Raw genomic sequence first — 13,769 nt, 5'->3', positions numbered from 1 at the left:
ATGTCACCTGACTCTCCGAATAGGATTTCATCAAAGAAGAGGTAATTCTCTGCAAGAACTGAAAAAATTAGCTTGGGATCTCTTGATCTTCATATTTTTCTGATTTTTTGAAAATGGACTTAGCCTCATTTTGGAGGTCAATTTGACCTCTTTTTCCCACTCGCTACACAATTGCTGATTTTGTGCGCCATCAAGATCCCAATTTTTTTTCTTGGTTTTTGTAATGTAACCATTTGGTACTTTAAAAAAATGAAAAATGCAGGTTGGGATGATGATGGCGCACGATGTTATGCACCTCCAAAGTTTACCATTTGCAAGTAAGGCTCAGAGAGGCTGAAATTTCAAGAATTGTTTAAAGCTGAACGAGGGCGCTGTGCACGCTCATATTTTACATGTGAGTTGTTGGTGCTAATATGTACCAAAATTAATTTTTTAGAGACAATTCTATTGTTTTTGTATCACGACCCCCCTTATTCATGTACATAATAAGGGAGACTGGCTCTTAACATTACTGTATGCATAGCAATCAGTGGCGTGTCGGGGGGGCTTGCTTTGCTTTGGTATCATACAATGCAAAAACAGTGTTTAGAAATTAAACACTTTTCTAAACACAAATTTGCCTTCACTTGCACGTTTAAGAAGCTAAACATCATGTGTCAAATTTCTGAACATTGGTCAGTGATGGTGTTCAATTTCTAAACATCTGACGTCCATATTCTAAACATAACGTTTCTAAACACATTCTTGCCTTCACTTTCTAAACACTGTTTTGTAGTGTTTTTTTTTTAACTGAATGGATATATCCATACGCTGCACGTATGTATGTTATGCCCGTTAAGTTGACAAATGAGGGCAGTAGTCTACTGATTGTACTAGAGTCCCTATCCATATGTGACCGTCCAGGTCGAAACGCTCGTAAAGTCGGGCCCTGGTCAAATTTCTTCCGTGTTTAGAAAATATATATCATAAGCTTTTCAATGATATATCATTTGACTTCAAACGACATTTGACTTGTTAAACTTTGCTCCTTCAGTAAAAGGGTACATTATTTTTTTTTTCCACATTGCTGGTATTAAATATCAAATGGTCATAATTGGCGGTCACTTCAAATCATCCCCAACTGAACGAGGTTCAGGAATGTCCTCTCATTGTTAATTGTTGGTTAACCCACCACTTGAACAGGATTTAGCCAAAGCAAACAAAGACTTTTAAAGCTTTTTACTAATGCTATACATAAGTATTTAAGCTTATTATCCTCTTCAACAATAGGATTAAAGATTGGTGTTTGACTGGACTAAAATGAGAAACATGTCGGACAAATATTAGGAACATATGAATACAACCTCTATGCATATTTTGCACTGTAACTCGAAATACAATTTGACGACTTTACGAGCGGTTTGAGATGGATGGTCACATTATCACATATACAGGCTGAGTCAAAAAGAAGTAAACTCATGTTTGAAGGGCTGTAACTCGAGATCTGTAAAAGATCTGCTAAAATTGAAAATACAACTGGAAAGAGCAAATTCTACACGTCTAAATAAAAAAAATAATTGTTTTAATTGTTTTCAGCAAACTCAAGTTATACTCATTTGAATAAAACCACAAATTTTTGTAGCTGCACACGGTTTCACTTCCCAAGTAGGGGCCAACCTATTATATTGATTGGTAAGGCGCGATATTCAAATGCAAATAAAGTTCTGTGGCAGGTGTGGTTTCGATCAATAATTCCTACATATTAAAGGGCTCTTTTCAATATGAATTTTTCCTCATTGCACTACATCATAATAAAACGGGCCAAATGACAAAACATAGCACCACAATTTACTGCACGGGAGCGCACGTTTCTGTCGACGAAATATCATGAAACGAAGAGTCCCACTGAAGTTCGGCGTCTTTTTCGTCTCCAATTTCCTACAGCTAACCGGGTTTCATGTAAGGGAGCAGTATATAACTTATATAATATAAGAATGTGAACAAGCTCAATGTAAATGGGACACTAAAGAACAGACGGCCGGAAGCTTCAGGCAGACCACGAACTGCTAGATCACAAGTGAACATTACTATAGTTAGACATGCGTTACAGCAAAACCAAAGATCAGCACAATCCTTTACCCAACATTCCTCAATCAAGCTTCTGCCGGATCGTTCGTAAAGACTTGAATTGGTATCCCTACAAACTATAATAGTACCGTCATGGACTTTGTTGAATAGTAATTAAAAGCAAAAGTTGTCTTTTCAACAATCCTGTTAGCACTTTGCTGATTCGTCGAAATTGAAATGGATGAAAATCAACCAGCCGTGTGCAGCTACAAAAATGGGTGGTTGCATTTAAATGAGTATAACTTCAGTTTGCTGTGAGCAATTGCAACAATTCTTTTTTTTATTTAGATGTGTAGAATTTGCTCTTTCCAGTGGTATTTTTATTTTTAGCAGATTCCTTGCAGATCTCGAGTTACAGCCCCTCAAACACGAGTTTACTTCTTTTTGACTCAGCCTGTAGGGACTCTAGATTGCACATCAAAACCCGACTTTCGGGTGTCCTTTGTCCATTATTATGGCACTACATAGATTGACCCATTAGTAATGCACGCGGGTAGTTGCAAAACGTGGCCACTTCTACAATAGTAATCTCTGCAAACATCAATTAATAGCGAAGGTATAGTACTGGCCAGTCGACTGGCTGCCAAGGAAAGATGTAATGACATAAATGGTGAAAATTATCTTAAATCGAAAGTTAATTTTTTGTCAATTTCCTTTGCATGCAGTAATGCACAATTCAAGTGAACGCGTCGCAAATTATCTGGCCTTTTAACGGTTTACTATTATACTTTCCCTTTAATCTGTATTCTTTTTCTTATGATTTGAAAATAAACTACTTTCTGGTTATTAAAATGTAAGGTTCCATCTTGTCATCGAGTTGTAGCTTTTAACAAATCGGACTAATGTCTAGACCAATTAACATTGCATTACATATGGGGCCACGCATGCAACTTCTATCTCGACGCCTTGAGGTAATGGCGACTACATGCTGGAAATTACACGACACACTTCCCAACATATAACACGTTTCCTCATCATAATGTACCTCGGCAAATATGCGAAGCTTATCTGAACTATTATATGACGTGAAAATCGATCGAAGTCGTGTACAGAATTCAAAATTAAAAAGGTTACATAAATAATCCTTGTTACATTTACGTGAGAAGCTCCCGAGAACTCCATCACATGAAATACTTTTGAAGTTGACGAGCAAAAATAATAAACTAGAGCTCTTATTAGTTAGTGTTTAGTATATTCATAAAGATCAGTGACTATTGGCGTTGAAGTGACTTTCAACATGTTATGAATGTTAAATGCACCAACTTTTAGCTCCACTGAATTTAGGATTTGGCCTTAGAGGACCTGTCCCCTCTGCTGTTCAACATATTTCTCGTGGTATCTCCTCAGATGTCCTCTGTGTGACTTGTGACTTTTGACCCATATCTAACAGGTATAAGAAGTCGGCAAATCCACCAACCAATCAGAGAGCTATTTTGTGTAATTTGGTCAAATAACCCTACGCCACACCCTCTTTAAGCTTCATAAACCTACGCCACACCCTCTTTAAGCTTCTTTAGCAAAACCTTAATTATTGCAAATTGACGATTAAGGTTCCCTATCAGTGATTGTCACCTTGTACAAAGTGGCTACTAAGGTTGTCTTTCCATCCGCTGGCTTCCCGCACAAAACTTTCATTATTGCTACTAAGGTTGTCTTTCTATCCGCTGGCTCCTCATACAAAACTTTCGTTATTGCCTGTCACCTTGTATAAAGTGGCTACTAAGGTTGTCTTTCCATCCGCTGGATCCTCATACAAAACTTTCATTATTGCCTGTCACCTTGTATAAAGTGGCTACTAAGATTGTCTTTCCACCCGCTGGCTCCTCATACAAAACTTTCGCTATTGCCTGTCACCTTGTATAAAGTGGCTACTAAGGTTGTCTTTCCACCCGCTGGCTCCCTGCACAAAACTTTCATTATTGCCTGTCACCTTGAACAAAGTGGCTACTAAGGTTGTCTTTCAATCCGCTGGCTCCTCATACAAAACTTTCATTATTGCCTGTCACCGTGTATAAAGTGGCTACTAAGGTTGTCTTTCCATCCGCTGGCTCCTCATACAAAACTTTCATTATTGCCTGTCACCTTGTACAAAGTGGCTACTAAGGTTGTCTTTCCATCCGCTGGATCCTCATACAAAACTTTAATTATTGCCCGTCTCCTAATACTAAGTGGCTACTAAGGTTGTCTTTCCATCTGCTGGATCCTCATACAAAACTTCCATTATTGCCTCATTTGCCTGTCACCTTGTACATGTATAAAGTGGCTACTAATAAGGTTGTCTTTCCATCCGCTGGCTCCTCATACAAAACTTTCATTATTGCCTGTCTCCTTGTATAAAGTGGCTACTAAGGTTGTCTTTCCATCCGCTGGCTACTCATACAAAACTTTCATTATTGCCTGTTACCTTATACAAAGTGGCTACTAAGGTTGTCTTTCCATACGCTGGCTACTCATACAAAACTTTCATTATTGCCTGTCACCCTGTACAAAGTGCCTACTAAGGTTGTCTTTCCATCCGCTGGCTCCTCATACAAAACTTTCATTATTGCCCGTCTCCTAATACAAAGTGGCTACTAAGGTTGTCTTTCCATCCGCTGGCTCCTCATACAAAACTTTCATTATTGCCTGTCACCTTGTACAAAGCGGCTACTAAGGTTGTCTTTCCATACGCTGGCTACTCATACAAAACTTTCGTTATTGCCTGTCACCTTGTATAAAGTGGCTACTAAGGTTGTCTTTCCATCCGCTGGCTCCTCATACAAAACTTTCATTATTACCTGTCACCTTGTACAAGTGGCTACTAAGGTTGTCTTTCCATCCGCTGGCTCCTCATACAAAACTTTCATTATTGCCTGTCACCTTGTACAAAGTGGCCACTAAGGTTGTCTTTCCATCTGCTGGCTCCTCATACAAAACTTTCATTATTGCCCGTCACCTTGTACAAAGTGGCTACTAGGGTTGTCTTTCCATATGCTGGCTACTCATACAAAACTTTCGTTATTGCCTGTCACCTTGTATAAAGTGGCTACTAAGGTTGTCTTTCCATCCGCTGGCTCCTCATACAAAACTTTCATTATTGCCTGTCACCTTGTACAAAGTGGCCACTAAGGTTGTCTTTCCATCTGCTGGCTCCTCATACAAAACTTTCATTATTGCCCGTCACCTTGTACAAAGTGGCTACTAGGGTTGTCTTTCCATACGCTGGCTACTCATACAAAACTTTCATTATTGCCTGTTACCTTGTACAAAGTGGCTACTAAGGTTGTCTTTCCATACGCTGGCTACTCATACAAAACTTTCATTATTACCTGTCACCTTATACAAAGTGGCTACTAAGGTTGTCTTTCCATCCGCTGGCTCCTCATACAAAACTTTCATTATTGCCTGTCACCTTATACAAAGTGGCTACTAAGGTTGTCTTTCCATCCGCTGGCTACTCATACAAAACTTTCATTATTGCCTGTCACCTTGTATAAAGTGGCTACTAAGGTTCTTTCCATCCGCTGGCTCCTCATACAAAACTTTCATTATTGCCTGTCACCTTATACAAAGTGGCTACTAAGGTTGTCTTTCCATCCGCTGGCTCCTCATACAAAACTTTCATTATTGCCTGTTACCTTATACAAAGTGGCTACTAAGGTTGTCTTTCCATCCACTGGCTACTCATACAAAACTTTCATTATTGCCTGTCACCTTGTATAAAGTGGCTACTAAGGTTCTTTCCATCCGCTGGCTACTCATACAAAACTTTCATTATTGCCTGTCACCTTGTATAAAGTGGCTACTAAGGTTGTCTTTCCATCCGCTGGCTCCTCATACAAAACTTTCATTATTGCCTGTTACCTTGTACAAAGTGGCTACTAAGGTTGTCTTTCCATAAGCTGGCTACTCATACAAAACTTTCATTATTACCTGTCACCTTATACAAAGTGGCTACTAAGGTTGTCTTTCCATCCGCTGGCTCCTCATACAAAACTTTCATTATTGCCTGTCACCTTATACAAAGTGGCTACTAAGGTTGTCTTTCCATCCGCTGGCTCCTCATACAAAACTTTCATTATTGCCTGTCACCGTGTACAAAGTGGCTACTAAGGTTGTCTTTCCATCCGCTGGCTCCTCATACAAAACTTTCATTATTGCCTGTCACCGTGTACAAAGTGGCTACTAAGGTTGTCTTTCCATCCGCTGGCTCCTCATACAAAACTTTCATTATTGCCTGTCACCTTGTACAAAGTGGCTACTAAGGTTGTCTTTCCATCCGCTGGCTCCTCATACAAAACTTTCATTATTGCCAGTGTCACCTTGTACAAAGTGGCTACTAAGGTTGTCTTTCCATACGCTGGCTACTCATACAAAACTTTCATTATTGCCTGTCACCTTGTACAAAGTGACTACTAAGGTTGTCTTTCCATACGCTGGCCCCTCATACAAAACTTCCATTATTGCTTGTCACCTTGTACAAAGTGGCTACTATAAAGGTTGTCTTTCCATACGCTGGCTACTCATACAAAACTTTCATTATTGCCAGTGTCACCTTGTACAAAGTGACTACTAAGCTATGTGACGTCAATGCTTTATTTCTATACGTTCAATCAATCAAATGTCTGTCACAGTTTTATCTTTTTATAAATAAAACATAGTGATCAGTCTGTGGTCTATTTACAGAGACGTGGTCCAATTTTATACGCACTGTTTTCTATCTTAAACGGAGCCATCAAATTTTTGATATGAAAAATAAAAATGTGTATCATAGGCTCCGGAAGATTTTTGATATGTGGAGGGGGCAATTATTTTGTCTGCTCCGAGGTACGAAACGCTAAAGGGGGTGGGTGCGGGAGGGGGATACCCCCTCGCGCGAGAAGCGCGGAAGCTTTTGAAATGCATATATTTCAATATGAATTGCACCTTACATTTTGAATTATACCTAAAATTGTGATTTTTACCTTAAAATTATGAATTTTACCATAAAATTATGAATTTCACCTCAGATTATTGGAGGGGGGGCTAGGGTACTTGGGCCCCTCACCAAAATTATTGAGGGGCTGGGCCCCCAGGCCCCCCGGTTCCGGAGCCACTGTGTATAACAATGCCCAAAGGATAGTACTGGTGTGGTTACCACAAATTAACGTTTTTATTTATATCATTTTAACGAAAAATATCTCGGGCGTTAAAGCCATATTATAACATTTTCATACAAAATAGATTAGTATAATTTTCTTTGCCATAAAATGCTGGCTTGTACTGTCAGATATAATTATCCCCTTTTAATTTTGAGCCGAACAACTAAGGCAAAGCAAAGAAAATTGGAATTTACTACTGAGCGCCGATGTCGCCAATAGGTATCTCTCCTTTGGTCATGTTTAATATGGTACGGTACGATCCTTTGTTGTGTAGATCACCATCCCGCACGCCATGCACGTACTGTGTTATTGACATCGTGTATGCATTTGACTAATATTTCCATCGTAATAATAAAACGACGGTTCCTGCGTTTTATTCAAAATCTCTGATTTTGACGAAACTACAGCACCTAGAGTCTTGATTTTTGCAGGGTATGTTGGTTTAATAAAGTACAATATAATCGTGTAAAATACAGAATTTTGAAAAATAATGAGGGCGTCCTCCTCAGCAAATGTTATAATCAGGCGGCGAGTGGCATGATGGTCGGAGTGAGTGGCATTTTGACAACAGCTTCCAGGGTGGTTCCCAAACGATGTAGTTCCCAAACGATATAGAAGATGTGGTCCCCAAACGATATAAAAAATGGCCATAATATTCAAAATAGTGAAAAAGAGGGGTCAAACACAAACCCCCTTCTACATTGTTTTTGGCCCGCACCATCTCATTTTTCAACCGATTTTTTAAAAGATGTCAAAATGCTCATGAGGATGAGCAGCTTAGAGGAAATAGCACCCTCCCCTAAGCTTTCAAAAACATAATAATAATAATGAATGGTTCTTTCAAGGCGCAAAATCTTCCGCGGAACTCAGAGCGTGCAAAAACATGAAAAAGACAAACAAAGAAGCAATTATTAATTTTGTGAACATTTATGTGGTTTCTCTTTCCATTGGTATGATTTCTCTTTGGTATGAATCCTTTCATGTCTAGTTTTGCTACTTGCATCTGAGAAACTCTTTTCACAATATTTACATTTATATGGTTTCTCTTTGGTGTGAGTCTTTTATGTCTACTTTTGCTACTTGCATCTGAGAAACTCTTTTCACAATATTCACAGTGATATGGTTTCTCTTTACATTGATATGGTTTCTCTTTGGTGTGAATCCTTTCATGTCTAGTCTTGCTACTTGCATCTGAGAAGTTCTTTTCACAATATTTACATTGGTACGGTTTCTCTTTAGTGTGAATCCTTTCATGTTTAGTCTTGCAACTTACATCTGAGAAAGTCTTGTCACAATATTTACATTGATAAGGTTTCTCTTTGGTGTGAATCCTTCTTTCATGTCTAGTTTTGTGAATTGCCTGTAAGAAAGTCTTTTCACAATATTTACATTGGTAAGGCTTCTCTTTGGTATGGATCCTTTCATGTACAGTCTTGTTACTTGAATATGAGAAACTCTTTTCACAGTATTTACATTGGTATGGTTTCTCTTTGGTGTGAATCTTTTTATGTCTACTTTTGCTACTTACATCTGAGAAACTCTGTTCACAATATTCACAGTGATATGGTTTCTCTTTACATTGATATGGTTTCTCTTTGGTGTGAATCCTTTCATGTCTTACCTTGCTACTTGCATCTGAGAAACTCATTTCACAATATTTACAATGGTATGGTTTTTCTTTCGTGTGAATCCTTTCATGTTCAATCTTGTGACTTGAACCTGAGAAACTCTTTTCACAATATTTACATTGGTATGATTCTCGTTGATGTGAATCCTTTCATGTACAGCCCTGTTATCTTTCCGTGAGAAACTCTTTTCACAATATTTACATTTATATGGTTTCTCTTTGGTGTGAATCCTTTTATGTCTAGATTTGCTACTTGCATCTGAGAAACTCTTTTCACAATATTCACAGTGATATGGTTTCTCTTTACATTGATATGGTTTCTCTTTGGTGTGAATCCTTTCATGTCTTACCTTGCTATATGCATTTGAGAAGTTCTTTTCACAATATTTACATTGGTACGGTTTCTCTTTAGTGTGAATCCTTTCATGTTTAGTCTTGCAACTTACATCTGAGAAAGTCTTGTCACAATATTTACATTGATAAGGTTTCTCTTTGGTGTGAATCCTTCTTTCATGTCTACTTTTGTGAATTGCCTGTGAGAAAGTCTTTTCACAATATTTACATTGGTAAGGCTTCTCTTTGGTATGGATCCTTTCATGTACAGTCTTGTTACTTGAATATGAGAAACTCTTTTCACAGTATTTACATTGGTATGGTTTCTCTTTGGTGTGAATCCTTTCATGTGTATTATGTGCAGTTGGGCAGGAGAAACTCTTGTTGTAATCGTGGTAATATTTACATTGGTTTGGTTTCACTACACAAATCCTTTTAAGTATAGTCTGTTTACAGTTGTACCAATACCTGTGTAATTTTGCTCTATGTCGTTTCACATGTTTCACATAATATGTCAAATTACTGTAAAACTGTCTGCAGTAGATACATATATATGGTTGAAAACTGTTCGCATAATCTGACTTTAGTTGTACTTGATATGTCCTACTCCATAAGTACAGAATTTGGGGACTAGGCTTCATAGCTCTGAAATGAGAAAGAAAATATATTAATCGGTTAAAAGAATTATTATAGAATTGCTTCACTCCACCCAGGTGTAAAATGGGGAGCTGCTGGGGGTAATTACAATCTAAGTCGATGAGAGTACCTGCGCATCAGTTGCGGACTTGGTGAAGCGGAAATGATTCTGATATATCCTTATGACAGCGGAATAATTGTTGAAGTGTGCTGATAATTGGGCCATGCCTAGCTGAAGCGCACGTTAAATCAAACAACATTTATTTATTTATTTATTTATTATAGTAATTGCATGGATATGAAGTTACACTTAAAGGGGGTCTCCGGCAATCATAATATCATGCCTTTAAGTTAGAAAAATAATTACCAAGCACGAATCACGTGGTATTATTCAAAACAAGCTCATATTGACCATGAAAACGAATAAAAACAGTCGGCTCTCAACACGCGATATTCAAAGTTCCCGCGCCAAAATTGTCTAAGTGCAATGACGTAATGGTTATTTGTGCTCAATCGTCGTCAGCCTTCATTGTATTACTGGGACGTCATTGCACTCAACAATTTCAAAGCCCGGGAATTTTGAATATCGCGTGTTGAGAGACGGATGTTTTTATTCGTTTTTATGGTCACTATGAGTTTGTTTTAAATCAGACTACGTGATTCGTGCTTGATAATTATTTTTCTTATCTATAAGGAATAATGTTCTGCTGGAGACCCCCTTTAAACATGTTAAAGGGACATCACAGATTTGGAGTTTTACAATGGTGACCCACTGACCCAATCTAACAGTTCAAATGTATCAATTTGGCATATATGTTACATAGGTCTTGTTATTAACCAGGGGCATGGGGAGGGGGGAAATGATCACCTAGAAATTTTTCAGCCCTGGACAAAATTGGGATGGTAAAGAGTTTAAAATTGTCCTTAAGATTACCGGTATTAAAAATGGGGACAATAACAATAACCGGATTTCACTTTTGTGAAACTTTTTTGCCTTCCAAATATTAAGCAACTCTCAGTTTGTTTCCAGGGTTTGTTTACAACAATTACGTCACTAAGGAATAAGAGCTTGGCCACTATGTTCTTTGATGTGTGTTCAGTCTTTTAATGTTAAAAAATGGGCGTTTTATAAAAGTGTACTTGAAATGCCAAAAATAGGGGTAATTTTAAGGCTAATTTGTACTCGTTTTAGTGTAAAATAGGGGTAACAAATGCTGAAAATGTTCCTGAAACCGGGCAAAATAGGGGGTATTTTTGACTTTGGGAACGATCATGCATTATGCCTTTGAATAGGAAGTGACAACACCAGGCTCATTAAGTCATGCATGCATGAACTCCAGTGTGGTACTAACACTATACTTTCCTATTCGGCGAGGATGTCTATTTTTACATACTTGTCTGTTTACAAACTGAGAGTTAGACAAAAGACCTGTCAAAACAGTTCCGGTTGTCCAAACACTCACGTATCAGATGGATGGTCCACAAATAGAGTGATTCACACAAGGCCATGGGAATTGTAGACCCTCCCTCGGGTCCGTGGAGAACGACTGGTAATGTAGATTACATAGCATTAAAAATGGGAGCGGTCACTGAAATTTAGCGTTCAATATAGGAGGTGTGATTAGTGTAGTGGCATCAATTTGTGTAGAAAGAGGAAGGAATTGGTTTTGGGCGCTGTGTATTTAGAATGGGGGGGTGAAGGACTATGGCATATTTTGATAGGCTATTATGTTATTATGTAGGCCTATCGTTCCATTATCCAGGCCGGACCGAACCAAGACTGTGGGACAGTCTAGGTGTGATTAGTGTAGTGGCATCAATTTGTGTAGAAAGAGGAATAATGGTTTTTGGCGCTGTGAATTGGTTTTGGGCGCTGTGTATTTAGAATCGGAGGGGGGGGGGGGGTGAAGGACTATGGCATATTTTGATAGGCTATTATGTTATTATGTAGGCCTATCGTTCCATTATCCAGGCCCGACCGAACCGAGACTGTGGGACAGTCTATGGGAATTGAAGTACGGTAGTAGATTTGCGTCCAGAACTTTTTGAAATCGTGCGCCGCTTTTTTTCATTATTTCTATTCTATTTGGCACAAACGAACTACCCCCATTCACGCTGTACAAAGTTAGAAGTAAAGGAGCCGGTTAGCACGCCCGGCACCACAAAGCATGCAAAGTGCATAACATTGGAATTTTGGTGATCCCGTCATCTTTTTTACCGTTTGAGGCAGTATCGCGCTGCTCATTAAATATTCATGAACCCAATCACGTCACATTCACATGGTCTTAATCGGTAGCTCGGAGTGGTTGGGATTGACCAGGCATGTTTTTATGAATGAAATGTATTTTTATTGGTCAAGCGTGAGCGGGTTATTTGAATATGAATGCATATTAGCGAGGGCTGAGATGCTGGTGAACAGAAGTGTTCACTGACCGAATTCGCAGCAAGCAGAGTAGACCGTTCGTTTTGTGTAGCGATAGCTATAGAAAGATGCCCGAGAAAGATAGCTCATCAGCTGGAACAAGTTCACAAGTTCCTACCAAAGACACGTCAGTGTCTCTCAAGCTGGTAGGGGATACTACTACTAGCGCTTTAGAGGCTATTTGGATTCATCGCTCAACAGTTTGCGACAGGAGATGAGTAAGAAACAAGAAAATACAGATGAGTATGTATTGCAGATGAAGAGAGCGTCAGAGCTTTCAGCTTTAAAGGCAATAAATAGCAGTTTGATTTTAATGCAGGGGTTCTAGAGAAGCTAGAGAGGGCAGAGAAGTATCTGGATCAAGGGGACAGCGTTAGCGCAAAGCCGTTAGTTAAGAAAGCGGTGGCATCGTTGAAGAAACGAAATAAGTTAATCAGAATTGCCGATAAAAGTGCCGCAGGTTAGTAATTAAAACATAAATAAAATGTTTTATGTCCGAATCAGTATAGTTTCGCCATTGCGTAGCCTATGCTGTATTATTGCAAAGCAATAGGTGCGATAGAACTATTATTAATAGTTATTTTTATAATGAAGGATTTTCCACAATGAACGAGAATGGTTCAATGAGCCAAGCGCAGATCAGGTTGGATCATGCGTTTAAATGTATTTAATCAATACTATGTTTTCAATAGTTCCCGATTAACATCATTAACAAGTGTTATTCAGCGAAGACGCTGAAGCGTGTTCTTTTTTCTATTGAATTTTGTTTCAATGGTTTGATTAGGTTGGGCTGTAGTGGATGAGTACCTCAGGATGAGCTCGCAAGTGATTCAGATGATGAGAAAAGAATTAGACAAGCAAGAGCAGTGCGTAAGAAGCGAGCGAGCAAAACCAATATGGCCTCAGCAATGCGTCAGCGGCAGGGCGTGGCATTTCCAGTGCATGATCCTAGTCAGAGTCTGGATACTAGTACTGGGTCTGATCTTTTTCGTGGCCTACAATACAACCGTAGACAATGTGCTGGGTATCCAGCAAACACCTCAACTAGATGGGGATATGGTCCTAAACAAACAAGCTCAAACAGACATCTGCTCCAATTGCAGAAAAACTGGACATTTACCCAATTTGTATTTGGAAATTAGCGGTGCGGTGATGTAAAAGCTTATTAAGTGAGTATTTTACCAGATATACTAATATAATTACAAACTTGTTAAAATAAAACCTTGGAGGCACCCTACGGGAGTACCTACAACTTAAGCAAGTCCTCAAACGTTCGAAATTTGTAGTTACTATGACAACTATGTATATATACACGTACATGTACATCATTTATACATGCATGTATATACAAATTTAAGCTTACCTCAAATCCTGTACCTGTTACGTTCATAAAACTCAACTGCAGTGCCATCGATTCGATTTTGAATTGGGTGCGGTTTCTGGCTATGATAATGACTGAGTGTGAACCAAAAACCACGATGTCATTTGTATTTAAATACTCTGTGGACCATAAAATAGTGAAAAA

General features: G+C 38.7%; 1 protein-coding gene across 1 annotated transcript; it reads right to left on the bottom strand.

Moving 5' to 3' along the window:
- Positions 1-8,191: 8,191 nt before the first annotated feature.
- Positions 8,192-13,769, bottom strand: LOC140165333 (uncharacterized). The gene is made up of 2 exons (XM_072188666.1): positions 13,608-13,769; positions 8,192-9,831 (listed from the first exon to the last, which is right to left on the bottom strand). Exon 2 carries the CDS (start codon positions 9,825-9,827, stop codon positions 8,871-8,873), a length of 957 nt encoding a protein of 318 aa, XP_072044767.1. The 5' UTR covers positions 9,828-9,831; positions 13,608-13,769; the 3' UTR covers positions 8,192-8,870.

This window comes from Amphiura filiformis, chromosome 12 (assembly GCF_039555335.1).
Source record: "Amphiura filiformis chromosome 12, Afil_fr2py, whole genome shotgun sequence".
Classification (NCBI taxonomy): domain Eukaryota; kingdom Metazoa; phylum Echinodermata; class Ophiuroidea; order Amphilepidida; family Amphiuridae; genus Amphiura; species Amphiura filiformis.
Note: the sequence above shows the minus strand (reverse complement) of the source record. Positions and strands in the feature narration are given on the sequence as shown.